Raw genomic sequence first — 21,575 nt, 5'->3', positions numbered from 1 at the left:
TAAATGAGATTATACATGTAAAGTGTCTAGAACAGCACTTCTGCCATGAAGGAAACGCGTTCCGTCTGTGCCGTCCAGTACAGCAGACACCAGCCACACGTAGCTCCTGAAATGAAGCTAGTGCAGCCGAGGAAATGAATTTTTAATTTTATTGAATTTTAATTAACTTACATTTAATTTTAAGTAGGCCTGGCTTTTGAGGGTTCAATAAGACAGACTGTGCATGACGGTGCTGGCTTTATTTATTTATTTTGGCCGTGCCACGCGGCTTTCAGGATCTCAGTTCCCCGACTAGGGATTGACTGAACCCGGGCTGCGGCAGTGAAAGCCTGGAATCCTAAACACTAGGCCACCAGGGAACTCCTGATGCTGGCCTCTAGAAGAAAGTTTGCTGCCCTGTCACCATCTGAACCCTTCCTGACGAGTGCCCTCTTCCCTGCCCTCTCTTTCCTCCCCGGCTTCAGAGCTTCCTCTACCTTCCTCTACTGCCTCCCCCTCAGCCACCTTACCTTCCTTCTCCAACCCTGTACAGAGCGCAGCGGTTCCTCGGTCAAACCCCTCCAGGTGTGCTTGTCGTGATGTGCACATCTGCAGGTGAGAGCCCAGGCTCAGCACCGCCTCACTGTAGCAATCTCGAGAAAGTCACCGCCTCTATCTGGGCCTCAGTTTCCTCATATGTATAATGGGAGTCTTGGCCAGAGATTCCATAAAGACCTCACGGCCCTTTACCTAGCTGCTGAGGTCACAGGCTGGGATCACTGGGCATGGCCAGGGGTACTGGGCACTGCTGAGCAAGAGGTACTTAAGTGAGGTGACAGAAAGGACTGTCTGGCTGTCAGGCTTATGAGGTGCTGGGACGGGCGAAAAATGTGTGATGAAAGATGTGTCATGGAGGGAAGAGAACTTTGCTAATCCAGCTCCCCTCCAGCAGCTAGCCTCTCTTTCTTAGATCATCACTTCGTTTTAGCAGTTACCAAGCTCCATTGTCATTTTTTTATGTCTGTCTTCCTGGATAGATTTTGAGATGTTCGAAGAGAGAGAGTTTGTCTAGTTCACCCCAGTATCCTCCATCTCTTACATAAAACAGATGTTCATGTAGGTTTGATGAACAGATGAATAAATTGCTCCTTTGGATCCTCCCTAGGCTTTTCCCTCTGGGGTTGGTATTAAGCTCTGTGGCTCAAAGGACTCAGCCTTGGGAAAAAATAGAAAGTCAATGGAATTTGTAGAAAATTGTTTTTCCCTTTCTGCCTCCTTGAAAATGTTTCTTCTTCAACCTCTCAAACCCTAACCTTCTCTTTCTCTGGCAGAGTAAAGAAAGTGTTCAATGGGAAAAACGAATTCATACTAAGGTGTGAATGGCTCAAGGTTTACCCCTCGTAGGGTCACCTGCATTTGTACATGTAACAAGCAACACTTAGCCTACCTGTGGGTGTCAGGCTTCAGCTACAGCTGCGGCGGCGTTGTCAGCAAGCCTGGGTCTGTCCTGGGGCAGCCATTCACCGGCTGTGTCCATGAGTAAGTTCCCCTCATCTTTCTGAGACTCGGTTTGCTATCTGTAAGCGGAGTCTTATGTCACCTCTCTAGCCACCCACTAGGGTTATGGTGGAGATAAAATGAATCCATGTACACAAAAAGCATTGTTAGCTCTGAGGTCTTGGATAGGAAAAGGGATTGATATTGCCATGACTTTGGGCCAGGGAGGAGGGGTCTCCCCACACCCTCAAAATCATACCTGAGCAGATGACAGCTGTGCGTGGAAGCCACCTCCCTTTTAATCTCACAGCTGCCAAGTGGAGAAGAGAACCCTGGCGTTCTCTCATCTTTTGCCCTGCTTCCGGGGGAAGGTGAGAGGGAGGCCAGGAGAGCCTTTGGAGCCAACCTTGCTCTCCGACTCACCTCCAGATGCCGTCCTCGCAACCTGGGCATCCAGCAGTGAGGACTCCCCATGGTTAGAACACCGGTCCCGACTCCTCTGTCTGCGTGCGTTCCTGCTCACAGACCTCACCAAACCAAGCCGCCTCTCCACCACACTGGGAGCCTGCACTTGAGTCCGCTTCACAGAGATACTTTCTGGATTTCCCAGAAACTCACTAGCCTCGTCAATCTCTCCATCTTAAATTCTCCATTTGTGTGAAGGTGGGGACCCTAAGGCCCAGAGAGGTTGCATGACCTTCTCAGTATCACACAGCGTAGTTGAGTGTTAGCCCCCAAGTCCCTAGACTTCCGGATGGTCCCAGGTCTTCCTGAGGAGAATGCTCACCCTTTCCCTTCTCTCCCCAAACTCCCCTCACCTTCCCTTTCTCTTTCAAGCACAAACAACCCCTCTGAAACCCCCAAGTCCCATAAGTTCTGGAGTGGGTCCCATAAGTCCCATAAGTCCCTTAAGTCCCATAAGTCCCCATAAGTCCCATAAGTCCCTCTCCTTCTCACTGGAGTGGCCTTAGAAGCCCCTTCCCCAGGTATCCTGCCCTCTGGGGTGTAGGCTGGGCAGTACTGATGCCTGAAACACCGCATATCCCTTCAAACCATGTAACGATGCCTCTGTCTCACCTGCACGCCCAGAACCTGACCAAAACCATCTGCTTGGGACACTCTCCGTTCTTGCCTGTTGCCCGTCCTTCAGTGCTCTGAGAAGCCTCCCCAAAGGTCCCTATCAGAGTGGAGCTCTCCTCCCTGGACTTCCCACCCCGTCCCCTGCTGCAGCACTTATCTCTTCCTGCCTCTGTTAGAGGGCTGTGTGTGTGTGTGTGTGTGTGTCCCCGCTAGGCTGTGAGCTCCATGAGGGCACGGACCATGTCTTACTTTTCTTTGTGTCTACGTGCCTGGCACAGAGCAGGTGTTCAAAACTGCATTTCTTGAATTTCATTGAACCTAAGCCTAGTGGTTTGGGCTACAGGCTACCTGGACCACAGGCTGCCCACCTTTGATGAGAGCTCCAAGACCAGCAGAGAAGGAAATGGAGAGGAAGGAACGGGACCCCTGGTCAGCCCCTCCTTCCTCGGCATCCACGCTGCTGTCGCTCAGGTCTTCCCATCCTTGGCCTGGCGTGGCCCTGCCTGACTGAGAAGATGGAGAAGGGACCAGCCAGAGACATATAACAGGTCCGTGCTGGTGACTTGTCTCTTGCATGAGTTTATTTAATGCCCAGTTTCGTGGGAAATCTTCTCCTCCTCACCTCCACCTCAACTCTGGGTGCTTGGGGCTGGGCTCAAGTAGAAAAAGAACAAAGGGACCCAAGAGAGTGGCACAGAGAGAACTCAGCCTTCCTGCAGGAGCCCAGAGATCAGAGCGCCCAAACCAGCTGGAGACCCAGATCCTTCTAAAGGGTTTACTTTAGTCTTCTCTTCAGTGAGCTGAAATCCCTACAAGAACAACCAGAGTAAGGCAACCAAAGGACCTTTAGGCTGGGAGGTGGGCGGGCAGCAGGGTCCAGGCACCCAGAGCTTGTGGAATCTCCTCCGGGTGCTTTTGGAAGCAGAGCCAACTTGGTGGGTGGCTGCCTGGGGGCAGGGGCATGGCCAAGGTGGTCTATCGAGCACCCCTGGGCCCCTCATCTTGAGCTAGACTTTGGATCAGCTACCGGGGAGGGAGGGCTCTTCTGGGAGGACCCGAGTGTGGGAAGCAGTACCGCCGTCACCAACCTAGACTGTCCTTCTAGCTGGGTGACTCAGGTCCTGCTGACAGGTCTGGATGTGCTGGGGCAAGTCCCAGCCTTCCCTCCCTCTCCACCTCTGTCCCAGCACGTCTGGTGGAGGCCGAGCCTCCTCCTTCCAGCTCCACTGGGGGGTTGGCTACAACCGTTCAGCCTGAGGGGCCACTGCCAGCCACTCTCTCAAGCCCTGCCCCAGGCTTGGCCCCGAGCAGCTCAGAGCCCTCTGTGGGGACCCCAGATGGCCCAGCAGCAGCCTGACATTTGTCTCCCTTAGGGAGAGAGATCTGGGAACCTGGGGTGCAGGCACCCATATCTGACATCTCCTCTGAGCCTCACGAATGCCCTGCCACTTGGGCAGCCCAGGCATCCTTATCTCGACGAGGAGACGCGAGCCTGCAACCCCACAGCCAGCGCTGAGTGGCTGAGCCTCCACCCAAACCTGGGCCTCCTGATGCCGATTCCTGAGCACACACCTGGGCCCGTGGTCTGGAGGAGGCTGGGCCCCAAGCACTGATATACTCACAGGACCCGGGTGGAGGCAGCCAGCCTGGGCCAGGCAGGCCTCATCCAGTCCTGTCTCAAGCTGGGGCCTGACTCCCTGGGACTGGGCCGGCTTTGTCTGCAAGTCCTAGAGGAAAGGTGTCTGGAATAAGCAGGCTCTCAGCTCGCAGGGAAGGGGAGCTGTGAGGGCCTCTACTGAGCCGTCAGGAGTTGGAGGCCAAGACCTCCTCAGTCGCCCTCAGCCTTGCTTGTTTCTGTAGGGTCTGCCTTAGACGTCTCTGAGCAGTTCTGCACTTGAACATCCCCTTGGCTTCAGGAAGGGGGAGGAGTCATAACTTGCCTTGGTTAGTCCCTTATTAGGTTCTAGGCGCCAGGCTAAGGTGTGACACGCAGAATGTCCTCTCTCCTGCACCCCAAACCTGTGAGCCAGATGCCATTTGCTTTCCTATGGGCAGAGGAGGAGGCTAATCTGAGACTGGAACCTTGTCTGAAGTGGGTGACAGCGCTGGGACTGGAGCCCAGAGCTGCAGGCTCCAAAGTCCAGGCTCTTACATTGGAAACTTGACCTCACTTAAGGGCGCCGTCACTGACGGGGGACCTGCCACGTGGATCCATCCAGGCATCCCGGCTAAAGCTCCCCTCCTCTCCCACCCTGTGGCCCCAGGTCTTTCCTCCTTTCCCTCCCCTTCCCCCCAGAATCACCTTGAGTCACCTGGAGTGGCGGGGGTCAGGTCACTGCCCTCTGCCCCGTGCCGTCAGAAGGCTTTGGTGTGGGCCCAGGCTGCACCTGCTGCAGCGCCACCGTTTCCACGAGGCTGGCAGGGAGCACCAGCTCTGCACGGGCACAGCAAACATGGCACAGCAAATATGCCGTCTCCAGGCCAGCCAGCTGCCCGCCAAATGCTGCTGGAGCACTACCGCACCAAGTCCAAGCAGAGATGAGTTCTCAGCTGCCCCCAGCCTGGGCCACTGAGGCTGCGGGAGGGTGCTGGCCTGGCCGGGCCCTGTGAACCCCAGGTGTGGGGCTGGGACCTGCAGGACGGACCCCCGGGGAGAAAGCCTGCCCGTTGGTCCTGCAGTCTAAAGGAGGGTGGTCCCCTGCAGAGGCCACCCTGACTCAATGTCTCACCCTGTGACCCCTGGCGGGAGAGGCAGGCAGGTCCAGATTGGAGCAATTTGTCCCATTTTTACAGAGTGGAGAGAGGCTCAGACATGAACAAGGAAGGGCAGTGACTGTCAGAGGAATGAAACCCAACTCCTAGTCGGGGCCTGGGCTTAGCGAGAAGCCCCTTGTCACAAAGAGGCAAATATAGGGTCTGCCTGTTCCGTCCTTTTTTGCAGAAGATGGCTCTGTAGCCGGGGGTGGGGGTGGAGGTGGGGCTGATGTTCCCCTCTCCTAGGGCTGTTTACTTTGCAGCCTCAGGATCAGCTGAGAATGTCACGCCCCAGCCTCCCTCTTCCCTCCTCCCTTTCAGTGTGGACTGTGGCTGGCAGTGACATTTAAGAACCCATGCAGGGAAGGCACCTGACCTTGGGGAGGAATGTGGGAAATGTCTGCAGCCTGGAGCAGCCACCCCCACCTGGGGCCCAGGAATGTGGGCTCCTGGCCCAGAGCCCATGGCCCCCAAGGGAGGTGTGCATGTGGTTGGAAGAAATGGGGGGTGCAGGGCCCAGGAGTGACATTGTTGGAAGGCCCTGTAAGGTCACCTGGTGAAACTCCTACCCGGTTATAGAGGGTGAAGATGAACCATCAGTGCTGCCCTCCTGCCAGCGCCAGCGCAGCACCCTCTCTGATCCAGTTAAGGGCACAGTCCCCGACGCCTAAGTCCCCTAAAGCCCAAGGTCACGGATACATCTGTGTATCTGTGTATTGACTTCTCAGACCTACAGAACCACAGAATGTCAGAGCCTTTTGAAATTAGCAGCTACTGCATCCATCCATATTACAGATGTAGAAACTGAGGCCCAGAAAGATGGGAATTGGCCACAGGTGCGCTAATTATGGGCCAGGGCTCTGGGGTAGGTGCTTTCCCTACAGCCCTCCTGCTTTCACGAACTGGGGGCATCTCCTCGCAGTAGGGAGACTCAGGTGGGCCAACTGAGCTCCCACAGGGTTCCTGCTGGGAATCCAGTGCCTTCTGTGGGTGCCCTTAACTGTCAGAGGTGGGAAATACAGTCACAGAGCAGACACTGAGGGCCTCTATGCTCAAGGCAGGTGATCTCTGCTCTGGCTGGACAGAATTGAAAGGCCAAGCTAACGCCAACAGATGCTAGTCTTTGGAGCTGAACCCTAAGAAAGTGCTGAATAAGGACTCTGCTGCCCTCCTGTGGCCATACCTGGGCATGACTGCTGTCATCGAGGCCTCCAGCTGCTTATGTTCTCCAAACTAAGGAAATCTCTCCCAATTTCCCTCCTCCTAGAAAGCACTCCAGGGAGGCTGGATGGGGTGGACATCATCTCACCTCCCTATCACCCAGGCCAGAGCTTTGGCTGTGGAAAGCAAATGGGAAGGGTGGATGACACTTTGTTCAATGTCAGATCCTGGAGGATGAAGGCCACAGGCCAATAGGTGAGGCCCAGTCTGTGTTACCCAGAATGCTTGAGTGTTGGGAGAGACTCGGTGGTTTCCATGGAAACAGCCTAATCAACCAACGCTAGACGGGATGGTTTGAAAATTTAGAGGATATTTATTTCTCGGGAAGGTCCACAACAGCTGGCAGGCACTGCCCTCCCCTGTTCCAGGGGATTTCTCTCTCCTTTTCTGAGAAATCCCCTCTCTTCTTGGAAGTGCCCTTGGGGAGGCTGGGATGTGAAGAGAAACCATACACAACACTCCAGAGCCTTAAAAAAAAGAAAGCAACAGACAACCTCCCCCACACAGATACACACATACGGAATAAACAGACATATAAAAGAGGCTGAGGCGCCGCTTGGGAGAGTGGGGCTGGGCGGCTCTGCCCCACTTCCCCCAGCCAGGAGGCTCCAGATCTAAATGGCATGGAAGTGCCCGACAGCCAAGCAGCAGCCCTGGCTTCAGAGAGAGGACCGGAGAGGGGGGCGGGGGTGGGACCTCTCCCTGGAGCTCAGGGGAATAAGGGACAAAGGAACCAATAAATAAATAAATAAACAGAACCCTAAGAGCTTGGGACCCCTGGGGCCTCTTTCCCTGAAAAGAGCAGATCCAGGGACAGGCAGAAAGGATAACAGGGAACACACAAATCCAAAGCCACACCTAACTGGCCTCCAGAGCCTGCATCCTTCAGATCCCAGAAGGGCCCAGTCCAGAACCCAGCCTCAACCCAGCTCTGGAGGAGGGAGGGGTGAGCTGGGGAGCTTCCTTCCTGAAACTCTTGCCTTCATTCTGACCATCTCCACAAAGAGGGAGCCGGAGCTGCCTGAAGCATGGGCTCTTCCCCAGGAAAGCCGAGGCATGGCCCTCTCCCGCCCCTCTTCTCATTGGCCTTCCTGACCCATGGCATCTGCGTCAGCTGGGAGGAGCCCTTGTGTGACTGTAAATAATCAGAACAGTCCATCCGGGTGTCCTCTGCTCCATTTGGCCACCGACGCCCCCACCGCCTCCAGCCAGGGCTACACTGACGGCTCCCTTCAGGCCAACAGGGAGGAGGCACTGGACAGAAGAAGCAAGGACAGAGAAGGGGGCAGAAGTTGCTGGAATGGACAGTTTGGGCAGGAGGCCAAACTGGACACATGATGAAGTCCAAGGACTCGGGAGTCCCAGGGTTCCCCCGGAGAAGCATGGCCAGCTGGGGGCTGGGGAGAGCACGGGGTCGGGACAGGCCGGCCGCTCAGCTGGGCAGTAGCACGTGCTGCAGGAGGTAGGTGAGGGAGTCCCAGTGCTTCCAGAGGAGGAAGAGGACGAGGACCAGGAGGGCAGTGCTGGTGATGCGCAGGCGGGTCTTCATGAGTGGTGTGATGAAGTTGGCGAGAGTGGACACGAACACCAGCAGCACGGCCATGAGCGCCAGGATCACGTTGATGAACTTGCCCAGCAGCGCCCGTGCGTTGGCGTTCTCCACGCCCTCCAGCTGCACCACCTGCTGCTGTTGCTGCTGCAGCTCCAGCTTGGTGACCCGGGTCAGGCAAGACTCCACAGCCTCCTGCAGGGACACAGGGGTGGGTGCATTGGAGCTCGGGGCGGGCAGACCCCCAGCCTAAACCCTACCTGCCCCTCCGAGGAGGTGACAATGCACAGGGTGCCCCCTCCGAAGGCCAGGCAGGGTAGAGAGTGATCAGCTGCAGCTAGGGGCCCGAGTCCTTTAATGATGACTACCTGGGGAGGACGGTGGGAAGTGGAAGTCTTGATTAAGGGGAAGCGGCGGAACCAGCCCACTCCCGGATTCCTCTTGAGGCTGCTGTACCTGGATGTCCCGGGCCCTTTCGTAGGACTGGTAGGCCACCTTCTCCTCCATGCTGGCCAGCTCCTGCTTCAGGTTGGTCATCTCATTCTGGTGAAGCTCGGTCAGGTCGTTGAGCTGCTCCTCCAGCCGCTCATACCTGGCGGAGGGAGAAGGTATGACACCAGTCCCAGCTCCCCAAGCCCCTTGTCTCTCCCCAGGATCAATTTCACTCATTCTCAACAATGACTCAACCCACCCCAGGTGTCCAGCCCTGTCCAATTTTAACAGCAACCACAATGAAAGCTACTATGTACACAGCACTTCTTATATGCAGGCCCTGGGCTAGGCACTTCAGCCACATTATCCCATAGGATCCTCCTCCACAAACCTTCAAGATAAGTCCTAGTGTCATCCCCATTTTACAGACGAGAAGACTGAGGCATAGAGAGGTTGAGGAACTTGCCTGAGATCACAGAGCTCATGAATGGAGGAGTCAGGGATTGACTAACTTCAACAACCTCAACCCTTAAGCCCTGGGCTAATAGGCTCTCCTGGGTACCAGGGACCCAGGGATATAGAGACACAATCCCTGCTCTGAAGGCACAAAATATAGAAGATGACTACTATGGCGGGCGGGGGGGGGGTAGTTAGCTTTCAGGCAGGTTTCCCCCTCAATTTGCCAAACCTTCTTCACATATATAAAGAAGAAAAGGTGCTAACTAAAGAAAAGATCCCGAAGACTCCCAAGGAGCAGGTGCCAAATGGCACACGAGAGGCGCAGAGCAAAAGCAGAGCCGACAGAAGGGAAGGAGGGGACAGGCTGACTCGGGAGCCCCGGCTGAACGATCACATGGACCATGCCAGACACCTACATACGGTGACTTTACAGGTTTGGACTCAACCCTCACAAACCCTGTGAACAGGGCTTCACGTTATTCCCACTTCACAGATGAGGACACCGGGTACAAAGAGTATTAAGAACTTTGTTCAAGGTAAAGGGTAAAGAGTAGAGCTGGGATCTGAACCCAGGTAACCTGGCTCCAGAGTCAGCGCTCTTAGCCAGACTCTCTCCAGATAAAAGGCCATGTAGCTGGCTCCTGCCTCGGTTTCCCCTTTTGTACAACAACCATGTGATCATCAAGTAGGGATGCTCAAAGCTCCTGAGACGGGCAGAGCCTTCCTTCCACAGGCCCCATAATCCTAACTTCCAGCTGCCCTGGAAGCTGGTGGAAGGGTCCTCAGAGCCTCTTCCTGGCCCCTTCCAGCAGCCCAGGACCCTTCTAGATGCTCCCCCGTCTGCTGCTACCACCAAGTCTGAAAGCCGGTGCTCGGCCCCTCTCCCCAGGGCTGGGCCGGGCGGCACACACCTGTAGCGCTCCTCCTGCAGGCACTGGGTCATGTAGGTGTAGTCCCTCTGCAGCTGAGCCTTCAGGTCCTCCATCGAGTCCTCCAGGTGGGACTGGCCCTCCTTGATCTCCCGCAGCTCTTCCAGCACGGCATCCATGTTTCCGGGGGCGCCGTACAGCATGTTCGACTTGGGGCTCCCCAGCGCCGCAGCGGGCCCAGCCCCTGAGTTGCTGCCCGCCCCAGCCGAGCTGGCGCTAGCGCTGGAGCACTCATCGTCGCTGCCGTACTTGGGGCTGGACACAAGCGTGGCACTGCCGCTCAGCGCCCGGGCCGCCTCCTCGGGGGGCCCGTCGTCCAGAGGGTCCTTCAGGTGGGCGATGTTGTCAGCGCTGCCAAACTTGTTCCGGATGAGGCTGGCGAACTCCCGGGGCTTGGACACCACGGCGGTGTGGGTGGCCTGTGAGAGGCCGGAGAGGCTGCCCTTCACGCCCTCCACCACGCCACCCCCAAAGCCGCTGATGCCGGCGCGCATGTTGGCGCCCACGTCCTTCAGGCCCTGCTGCATGTCCCGCAGCACATCCTTGGGCTGCCGCGACGGCCCGTTCTGCTCGATCTCCTTCAGGCGCCGGCGGTAGTGCTCCAGCTTCTTGTGCAGCTGGGCGATGGTCTGGGCCGACTTCTGGTTCTTCTTCTCGAACACCTGCTTGATGCGGGACACCTGCTGCTTGTCCGCGTTGTTGGCCAGCTTCAGGTACTCTGCCACATTGTCGTCCCGCGCCTCCTGCTCGATCTTGATCTGCTCTGTGATCTTCAGGATCTTCTGGTGCAGGTGGTCGATGGCGGCCTTGGTCCGCTGGGGGTCCGGGGCCCCGTCCGGCACGTCCAGGCTGATGGGGCCATCGGCGTCACCGTGGCCAGGGCCGCCAGGGAGGCTCAGGGCCGCGAGGTCCCCCTTGTCGACCTGGGGAAGAAGGCAAGCAGAAGAAGCGTAAGTCAATCAGGAAACCAAGGGAGGGGGCCCACAGGGGTCTCTCGTGTGTCCCTGGACAACTCTGGACTTGGTTTTCACTGCCTGGAAAATGGATGCGGGATGAACAGGAAACTTTAAGGAAAGAGTCCGAAAGGATAATGGCAATGACAACAGTATTCCCTCACAGCTGCCATTTAGGAAGGGCTTGCACATCTGCTATTTACCCAATCCCCACAACAACCCTAAAATGCAGTCTAGGCAGACCTGCTCCTCCTTTGGCCCAGAGAGTTCAAGCAAGTTGCTCAGGGACAAACAGCTTCAGGAAGACAGAACTGGCAGCCCAGAACTCTTTTTGCCCCATCACATGGACCAAGCAGGTCTGAGGCTTCACTGCAGTCACGGGGTTATTTCTCGGGGATGAGACACGCTGTCCCTCTGGACTCAGCCCTCCATAAGGCTCCTGCCTGGAGCAGGCCTCTCCCTCAGAGCTGACCAGAGCCTACACCTGGGCCCCATGCAGGCACAGGAAGCACTTCCCTGCACCCTCCCCACCTGGGCTTCCCCAGTGCAGCTCAGCGGGCCACCTGCCTCAGCGGACACCTCTCGCAGCCCTGCCCTTACCTTCCAGCTCCCTGGGGTCGTCAGCAACCTCTTCCGCTTCATGATGGCGGGAGCGCCCGGCCCTGCCCAGTCTCCCAGGACAGGGAGAGGAGCACACCCCCACCTGCCTGCTGGCTGGGTCCCCAAGGGCTCGAGTCCCAGAAGTAACCCACAGGCTGAGGGAAGCGGGGCCCAGGCTGGGGGCCTGGGGGTACCAGCCATCCAGCGTGGAAGGAGGTGAATGTGCAGGAGGGAGAGGACAGCGCCTTTTCCTCGCAGGCAGGCAGGCTTCCTGAGTGCATCAGGGTGGCACAAAGAATGGAGCAGAGAGACTGAGAAAGGATAGGGGGCAGGGAGAGAGGGGAAGGAAAGGTCACAGAAGATAGGAAAGATGGGAAGCAAGGTCAGATGAAAGCAGGCGGGCCTGGAGCCCCACTCTCCCAGGGCCAGACCCGCCTCAGCCTGTTGGAGGACCGCTGTCCACAGCCGAGTCCCAGTGTCTTATCTCCATGCAACAACGGAAGCAGCAGGAAATGGCTCAACCCCCTGTATTTTTACACACAGCACACCCTGGGCCGGTCAGATATTCGTTATTTTTGTGTATGTGGCGGTGGGGGCAGGGTGAGGTGCACATGGGGGAAGGGGTTAAACACAAAGAAAGTGACCCCAGCTCGCAGCTCACGCACCGGAAGCAGCTCGTGCCAACTGCAGGCAGAAGCCACTGGGCTCCATTTCTGCAGAGGTGCAAAATCATTGGCAAACGCTGTTAAAAACAGCAGCCCTGCCAAACTCAGGAGCCAGAGGAGGGTGTCTCCTCTGTGGGCTTCCTCTTCAGCCTTTTCAGGTCCCCGTTCCACTGGGGATGCTGGGTACAAAACCCATCCCTTCCCATACCTCCTGAAGTCAGGACTTTCCTCTGACATGTGCTTTGGGTCTCCCCACATGTCCCTCTGCCCTCTGCCGGGTGCCGATACCTTCAGGACCTTGTATATCAGAGGAGCCAATTCCACAGTCTCCCTTAATGACCCGTCCCAAGGTCTACTCGTTGCAGCAATCTGACTTCAAACTGCATCGTGCAGTGAAACCCCTTCTTCCTGTGCTGTTCCTGCAGTGATGGCAAACACCCCATCTCTCGATTTTCCTGACCCTCAGTATTCCCCCCTGTAAAATGGGGATAATCGTATCTCCTCTCAGGCCTTTGGTGAGGGTAACATAAGATGATGTGCAGCGAGCAGTCGGCACAGCACAGGCAGACGGAGGCACTCATCGGTGCCGTCTGCATCTGGCAGCACAACACTTTGTGTGTGTGGCGGAGGAAATGAAGTTTATTTAAAAGATTATACCAAAACATTTGCTCAACATTGATACTATGAGGCAAAATTTAATTCTATATGCAACACACAGCTTTTAAGATGAAAGAACTTGACCCCTTTATAAGGCCGCTGTGCTTTCCAAAAAGACTCAACACTTTCCCTCTCTTCCACTCGCTGCGTGGGAGAAAGAATATTCAGAAAATGAGTTGGGATCTGGCGGCCTCACTGCCTGATGCTCAGCTAGGTCGCGGGCTCATCTTTATAAAGAGGAGAGCGTCGGTCCCACCTACTTGGAGGAGAGTCGGAGGACCTAATGAGACATGGACTCGCTGTGAAAAGCAAAAGCGCTTTGGACTACAAGGGAGTGTAGAAGAGCAAACTCCCTGCCCGTCCGGGCTCCAGTCTGGCAGCTCAGAGCCTTTTACCCCTCAATTTGGTGGCTGTCTGGCTTACAAATAGAAAAGCAGAGCTGAAGCTGGCTGTGAAATCCCCATGAATGAGAGAACAGGCACTCCAGGAAAATCAGCAGGGCCTGGTGGTGAGCTGAAGTGGGCTGCAGTCCCACCCATTTCCCCACCACCCGCCCCTCTTCTCTGCCCTGGGGCCCAGACTCAAGCCTGGGGTTCCTGCGGCAGGACCCCAGCTCCTTCCTGCCCCTCCACTGGGTCTACAATGCCTGGAGCCTCTGGCTGGCTCTAGTCACAGAACATGCCTCTTTGTCCCTGCCCCCAGGGAGTTCTCCGCTCCCTCCTCTCCCCAAGCTCACCCCCCCCCCAAAGGCTGCAGCGCCCTTTCAGGACGAAAGGGAGACAGGGTGACCAGGAAAAAAGAGCCAAGGAGGCTGCAGACAGACAGGCAGAGGTACAAAGAGGGATTATGCTTTAACAAAGGAAGGAAAATTAGAGCATTCGAAGAAAAAAGATGAGAAAGCTGTTAAGAGGGATGAATCTAGCAGAGCACGAGGAGAATGAGATTTGCTCACAAAAAATAAAAGAAGAAGAAGAATCGCAATGAGACAGGATACACAGCCCATGCAGGGCAATGGAAAGGGCACTAAGTGTGGAAGCAAACACTGGTTTAGAATCCTGGCTCTGTCACTTACCAGCTGTGTGCCCTTAGATATGTCATTAACTTTTCTGGGACTCAGCTTTCTCATCTAGAAAAAGGGGGTATTTCTACCCACCTCAACGGATTGTCAGGAGGATAAAATGAGACCATGAAGGCAATGATCACAGTACAATCTCAGGGCACACGGCAGGTGCTCAAAAACAAATCACAATCAACTGACACTTCACGTCCACTAGGATGGCTATAATTTAAAAAGGAAAATAACAAATGTTGGCGAGGATGTGGGGAAATCAGAAGCTTCACACCTTTGCTGGCGGGAATGCAAGATGCCGCAGCTGCTGTGGAAAACAGTTTGGAGGGTCCTTAAAAAATTAAACATGGATTTACTTTATGACCCAGCAATTTCACCCCTAGGTGCAGCCCCAAGGAATTGAAAGCGGGTATTAAACAAGTACTTGTACACATATGTTCACAGCAACACTATTTACAATAGCCAAAGGGTGGACACAACTCAAATGTCCACTGATCGTTGGGTAATGGGTAAGCAAAATTGGTAGAGTCACACAATGGAATCTTATTTGATTATAAAATGAATAAAGTACTGATAGAGGCTACAACGTGGATGAATCTCAAGAGCACTACACTAAGTAAAAGAAAACAGATACTAAAGGCCACACACTGTACAATTCCCTTTATATGAAATGTCCAGGATACTTAAATTCATAGAGACAGAAGGCAGACCAGCGGTTGCCAGGGGCTGGGGAAGGGAGAAATGGGGAGTGACTGCTTAATGGGTACAGGTTTCCTTTAGGGATAATGAAGATGTTCTGGAACTAGAAAGAGGTGATGGTTGCACAACCTGGGTGTGGAAGGCCAGGGCCCTCAATCTGCTGGCCTAGGTTGCAGGGCCAGCCCATGTCCTATTACAGAGTGGGTCTGCGGGAGGGTATCTGAGTCCTTCATCTTATGGGCACATTTTTAATACAGCAGAAGCTCTAGCTGAGACTTCCCTGGCGGTCCAGTGGTTAAGACTCTGTGCTTCCACTGCAGGCATGGGGCACAGGTTCAATCCCTGATCAGGGAACTAAGATCCCACACGCTGCTCAGCACAGCCCAAAAAAAAAAAAAAAAAAAAGGAAGAAGCAGCTCTAACTCACTCACTAAAAAGAGGAGCAATACAGATCACTGAACTCCCGGTCACTAGCAGGTGAAAACTCCCAGGGTGCCCCAGCCTGGAGCACGGCAGTGGGTGGCCTACACAGGCACTGCTGTTCCTCTCTCGAAACTGTCACAGAGCCTCACATGGCCCAGGCCACCCAGCCCTCTGTCCATGCCTAGCCACCAACACCATGGCCTCCTCACCCCACTCACCTGCCTAAGAGGGGCCAGACACTCCGCAGGCACCTGACCCCAGGAAGAATCCCTGTGCACAGGGGGGCAAGTTCTAAGAAGAGGAGAACCGTGGAGAGTGGCCCATGCTTCTTCCATGACCCCTATCCACACAAGGCAACCCAGAGGCCAGGTCACGCTCCCTGCTCAGGGTGCCCACCAGCCAGGGCTGAGGTCACTGACACTGTTCTACACAGACAGTGATGTTCGAGAAGTGCTGATGAATGTTCTGGAAGAGCCAGAGCTAGGACGCTGTCAGAAGTGTCCGGGGCACAACCTTCCCTATTCGTCTCCCTGCTCTGGAGAGACACACCCCTGGGAGCACCCCCTCCACGAGGCTTCACAGCCCCTCAGACTCTTCTCCCTGCCCGCTTCCAGCAGAGCTGAGCGAAGCCGGATTAGGCGCTCTGCCAGGTTACAGGGCTCCCACCTCCTCCGGGGCCTGAGCTCACATCTCCATGTTAACCCGGCCAGACACGAGCCATGGGTCTTCCTCTCACACACTGGCCCGGCAGCCTGGGTCCCTGAGGCAGACACTGTTGGGACAGAAGCATCCAAGCTTACATGAAGCTCCTCAGTGCAAAGGGGAAGGACGCTAGCCATGTAAACTGTGAGATGTGAATCATGGGTCTATTTCTCTAGCAACAGTACAAACACATTATAAACATGCTTCAAAATGGACCATATCAACAATTACACTTGCAAGGAATGCATGCTCCACACCTGCGCTCCCAGGTTCCCAGGAGACCGGAGATGGCCCCCAGCCTGTGACTCCCCTCCCCCAGGGACAGGCAGCCTCCTCCTACATTTACAAAGTGCTCTCCTGTTAGGGTCCCCAGAGCAAGCCGCATAGAAGATGATTCCTGTCCTAGCTACCTGCTCAGGGGTTGGAAAGCCAACACTAAGGTCACTCTTGGAAAAAAAAAAAAGAGCAAAGAAAAGAGCTTTGGGGCTCCTATGCCCCCCTTTAGGAGAGCAGGGTGGCCCTGTCATCCCGGGTCAGGTGGCCTGTGTGCCCCCTCCCAGGGTGGAGAGCAATGGAGTCGGGTGTCAACCCTGCTTTGTCTGTGGGTCTGACCAGATGGGCTGAGGTCCATGCAGGGTGCTGCTCCTGGGCTGCAGTGACTAAGAGCCCCGCAGGTGAGTGTGACAGGCCTGTCAGCCCGGGTGACTCAGCAGAGATGCTTCCATCTGCTGACTTCTTGCCCTGTGACTCTGATTTGAGCACCCTTCTCAGGATGGAGAACACACAGATTCCCCTCTTTCCTCGAGGGAAAGGGAGGTAAGCCAGGCCAGGATGGAGAGGGACAGCCATGGCCAGCAAACACTCCACCCCCTGCTCAAAGAGGCAGTGTGACCCTACAATGAAGCTGGGAGGGACGCAACCTGACATCTCCCACACCAACCTGATGCTCCAGCCAGGGCAGACTGGGAAGGTTACGCCAACCCTTGGTCCTCAGCCAGGGGCTGCTCCCATTCTCCCAGATAATGCAGGTGCTATGAAGCCGCTCAACCCCGGCTCTGAGGCATCATCACAGCTAACCCAAGCCAGGTGCGGGAGGGGCGGGGAGGGGCGGGGAGGGGCAGGGGGTGGGGGAGGGGAAGGCACCAGCCCATCCAGTGGTTCCATTGGTGCCTGGGAGCCCACGTGGCTTTTCTCCAGAGGGCAGGGAGGCAAATGCTTAGATAAAGGGGTACACGTGGAGGAGGATATATTACATATATACACCTGGGGCGGTTCACTGGGTAAGAGTAAGATGAAAAACTCCTGCAGTGAGACCCCAGCTGCCACACGAGGGATTCAAGGGCAGGTGCGTGAGGGACCTGGCTCTTCCTGCAGTGCCCCTTCCTCGTTGCATGAGTGCCCTCAGCGGCTTTACAAGGAATTTTATGCTGCTACGAGGGACTGCAGGGTGCAGAGTCCATACAGATGAGGAAACTCACTCTTGCATCCTTTCATGCAGCACCTACGATCTCCAGGCAGCCGGGCACTGGGTGGAGGCTTCAATCAGCCTCCTCCTGCAGCCAGCAAGTGCTTCCTCCCGCCCTGAGCCTAAGGGTGACTTCCTGGCAGAGCGACACTCCTCTCATCTAGCCCTCGGATTCCAGTCCTTTCTGATAGGTCCACCCCTTGGTTCTGGTCAAAACTACATCCTCGGCTCAGCCGCCTCATTCCCTGCCCTGCTGAGAACAATGCCCTTTTGTCCACACAAATGCCCTGCTGTGCTATTCCCTCTGCCTCCTCATACCCACACCCTGGCTGGAACCCCGGAGCTGCCCTCCCACCTTGGCGCCTCCTTTATTCTCAATCCTCCAAATTCTCCCAAAGCTCCAAGCACCCAGCACTTTGCTCCTTCCGGGCCCTCCTACTGGGATGGTGCTCACTGGCCCTTCACATTCCTCCCTCCCGGTCACTGTTTCTCTGTAGACAGAGGCAGCCACAAGCGGGAACACCCCTTCCGCTTAATTTCATGTCAGCTCCTCTGGCCCCACGCGTTGTGACGTCTGTAGGTTTCTGTGCCAGGGCTCCCTCACCCGACCCCAAGGGCCCTGCCAGCACCCGTCAGCCTAAGCCTGGAGGCCTGGTGTTCACCCCTCCTCCCTTCTCCCATCTCTATAATGGAGAGAGAAGAGGAGAGGGGGCCACAACCCAAGAGACTGGAGGGGAGCACAGCCCACCTGACAAACTCCAGAAATGGCTTTCTTCCATCCCCCAACCCCACCCCCATCCCTACCAGGGCCTCACCTGTGTAGGTACCGTTTCCCAAAGCCGTGCTGGTGTTGGGGTACCAGGGGCCCTGAGGCCCCAGCTTTCTGCAGGCTGTGCCAGGCCCCCGGGATCACAGTCCCTGGGCAGCGCTGGGCTTGCCAAGGAAAGCCGGGGTCTGCGAGCAGGTGTGCCGGAGCTCCCAGGCTCTGCAGCCGCCATCTCCAGTCTGAGGCCCAGCCTGGGGATTAGGGGCGGATTGCGCTGGGAGATTTCTCCCTCCCTGGGGCTCACGGCTGCTCCTTCCCATCTGGGAGGAGACAGGGAGGATCACCAAGCGGGTGCCCTCCTCCACCCTGCCCATCCCCAAGTCCAGCTGTTGCCACTATGAGTCCAGTGTTCATGAGGACATCCAGGTGTGACAGATAGCAACTCCTGCCTGGGGGCAGGTTGGGGAAGCACATGGCAACACGTGCACCTGCATCTTTCACCCAGCCGGATGGATGCTCCGCCCCTCCCCTCCTCTCCCCTCTCCTCCTCTCCCCTCCCCTCATGCACGCACAAATGCCTCTCACCGTCAGAAGCCCCTCTCACAAACAGGCACAGTCCCATCAACTCCCTTCTTCAGCCTCAGAACAGAAGTGGACCTCCTAGCCAGGCTTCCAGGATGGAGGCAAGCTCTTCAAAGCCAAAAAGGCTGGAGCCTGGAGGGAACTCTCTGGCAGATGCTAACACAGCCAGCTCAGCCTGCAGTCTTCTGCCTCTTTCCCCGCTGCCCTGCCCACAGGCTGAAGGCACCATCACTCCCAAGGCTTCCTCCTTACTCCAATAACTGCCTGGAGGAAGGAGGCAGTAGCCAGCCTCACCAGGGGATTTCCTCTTCTCTGAGATCCTAGAAATCGACTTTCTGCTCTGGACACCGCTGCCAGCTACTTCCCCGCTAGCTTCTACTTCCCATTCGTCACATCCCCCCCTCCACCCCACCCCAGCAAAAACACCCAAGATAAAACATGGATGGCAAACTCACAGCCGTCTCTTCCTCCTTGGACTTCATCTTGACAGTCCCAGCAAGAAATCCCGTGAGCGGCCAGCAGAGGGGGCGAGAGACCCACAGTTGCGGAGAGCAAGCTGTAAGGAGGGTGCCGGGGTGGCCAGCAGAGTTCAGGGATCTGCTGGGCCTCTCTAAGGGCAGCTTCCCACAGCAGAATCACCAAAGACGACGCAGATTCTGCACCCACTTGAGCCTGGTGAGAGACTCGGGGCTTAAATATTAAGGATCGGCATGGATCACGCTGACGGGGCGGCCCAAATTCAAGAAGGTGCACGGAGATAAGGGCCCAGTGCTATCTCTAGGGCCCAATGCCAGGGCCCTCAGCCAGAACACCAAGAGCAGAAGTCCCCACACCCTAGGCTCGTGGAAACCTTACAAACATTTGTGGTGGCAATGACTTGGGGTCTGTGAGGACAGGGGCCTAGCAAGGGCACAACACTGAGGTCCCAAGTTGTGGGGCCGGCTCGAGCATAAGCAATCAGGGCCATGCGGGGTCAGGGACGCTTCCAGCAGCTTCCCACACCTGTAGATGACCTCCTGCCTACGGCACTTGAGTTTTTTCTTCATGCTTTGGGCATGTGCACTGTTCCTCTTGCATAAACAAGTCTTAAGTCTTAATGATCCCAGGAAGGCAGGGATCAGATCTTAACTATATCCTGGCCCTTCGCTGTGTCTAGCGTAAGACTGACCCTTCCTGGTATTGACGTCTGTAGATGACTGCCTGATCTATCCCACGGAGCTGAGATGGAAGGCAGTCCAGCTACTGCAGTCTGTCCTAGGTAGCCACGGAGGCAGCCTGGTCTTCTCACACTCAAGACATCCTTCCTCTGCCCCCCACCCCCTTCTAGGCTCCGCCAAGCTAACATATGTAACCTTTTCTTACAAGCAAAACGGGGGGCGGGGAGGAGAAAAAGGAGAAGGCAGTAGCAGCAGAAGCCCAGAGGCAAGGAGGCGGCTGAGTAAGCCGAGCCCTGGGGCTCTCATGACACCTCACAAGGTCTCACTCCCCAGCTGCCCAGGATCATGAAGGCTCAGAAGCACCACGAAGAGGTTCCTTCGAGGCCTCACTGCACCACCAAGATGACCCTGAGGTGGCATCTGGCGTCTCCCTAATGGGAGGGTTCAGCTCCCCTCCAGGGACAACTCACCCATCAGCACAATAACCGAAGAGCAGGAAAAAGTGGGGTGGCGCTCAGGGTGAACCATTAGTCTGCTGAGAGAAAAGGGACGAACAGGAACCGGGGTGATGTCTGCCAGGCAAACCAGCAGCAGAGAGGTCCCTTTGCCTCCAGAGTATGTTCTCGTCTTAACATGTCTGAAACGTTCCCAAATCTGCCAGGGATGCAGAGCTTCCTGCCCTGGGGGTGGGAAGCAGGAGCCCGAGGTGCCATGACGTGGTGGAAAAGGTGATGACCAGGGTGTGGGTCTCAGCTCCATACCTGCTATGGGAGCTTGGTCGAGCGAGCACAGGCTCTGTGACTCAGTGTCTACCACTGCACTGGGAGGAGTGCGTGAAGGGGGGGGGGGCTTGGAAAGCCCCGGCAGGAGAGGAGTGTGTTGCAGGAAGACACCTCGCTCCCTGGGGGCAGGTTACACCTTTCGGCACACGGCAGAGGGCTCGGGTCAGAAGGCCTGCTGTGACTCCTCATCCCGCCACTTGCTAGCAATGCAGCCTCCACAGGCCCTGTACACGCCTCTTCACAACTGCAAGAGGAGGCGGCAGCACCCACAAAGCAGCAGTCTGGAGAAAAAGACCTCAGGGATGAGACCGGTGGCATCCGGAGCTGGAGGAGAGGGTGGGTGAGCTGAGCCCTGGAGATTCTCTGCAGCTCAGCTGCAAAATCATACATATGATCCTTATCTCCCAGGGCTGCAGGGAGGGGAGGATCAAACGGGAACATGAGTAAAAATGCCTGACACATCACAGGTTTTATTGAAATAAATGACTAAAGACCTAGCAATCCCACTCCTGGGCATATACCCTGAGAAAACCATAATTCAAAAAGACACACGCATCCCTATGTTCATTGCAGTTCTATTTACAATAGCCAGGACATGGAAGCAACCTAAGTGTCCATCGACAGATGAATGGATAAAGAAGATGTGGTACATATATACAGTGGAATATTACTCAGCCACAAAAAGAAACGAAATTGAGTTATTTGTAGTGAGGTGGATGGACCTAGAGTCTGTCATAAAGAGTGAAGTAAGACAGAAAGAGAAAAACAAATACCGTATGCTAACACATATATATGGAATCTAAAAAAAAAAAAAGGTTCTGAAGAACCTAGGGGCAGGACAGGAATAAAGACGCAGACATAGAGAATGGACTTGAGGACACGGGGAGGGGGAAGGCTAAGCTGGGACGAGGTGAGAGAGTGGCATGTCCATATATACACTACCAAATGTAAAATAGCTAGTGGGAAGCAGCCGCATAGCACAGGGAGATCAGCTCGGTGCTTTCTGACAACCTAGAGGGATGGGATAGGGAGGGTGGGAGGGAGATGCAAGAGGGAGGAGATATGGGGACATATGTATATGTATGGCTGATTCACTTGGTTATAAAGCAGAAACTAACACACCATTGTAGAGCATTTATACTCCAATAAAGATGT

At 55.6% G+C, this 21,575-nt stretch overlaps 1 protein-coding gene across 5 annotated transcripts in view; it reads right to left on the bottom strand.

Annotated features, from left to right (window-relative positions):
- Window positions 1-6,824: 6,824 nt before the first annotated feature.
- TMCC2 (transmembrane and coiled-coil domain family 2) overlaps window positions 6,825-21,575 on the bottom strand; it is a 36,886-nt gene continuing 22,135 nt past the window's right edge. For 2 of the 5 annotated variants that reach the window (XM_060129513.1, XM_060129517.1), the window contains 3 exons: window positions 9,883-10,823; window positions 8,537-8,672; window positions 6,825-8,275 (listed from right to left, as the gene is read on the bottom strand). In XM_060129513.1, coding sequence (XP_059985496.1) covers window positions 7,964-8,275; window positions 8,537-8,672; window positions 9,883-10,823 — 1,389 coding nt within the window. In that variant the 3' untranslated portion in view covers window positions 6,825-7,963. Of the gene's footprint in view, window positions 8,276-8,536; window positions 8,673-9,882; window positions 10,824-11,453; window positions 12,783-17,948; window positions 18,132-18,936; window positions 18,964-21,575 lie in introns of those variants that run through there. The other 3 variants (XM_060129529.1, XM_060129523.1, XM_060129519.1) reach the window with 3 other exon arrangements.

Source organism: Lagenorhynchus albirostris, chromosome 2 (genome assembly GCF_949774975.1).
Source record: "Lagenorhynchus albirostris chromosome 2, mLagAlb1.1, whole genome shotgun sequence".
In the NCBI taxonomy this organism is placed as follows: domain Eukaryota; kingdom Metazoa; phylum Chordata; class Mammalia; order Artiodactyla; family Delphinidae; genus Lagenorhynchus; species Lagenorhynchus albirostris.
Note: the sequence above shows the minus strand (reverse complement) of the source record. Positions and strands in the feature narration are given on the sequence as shown.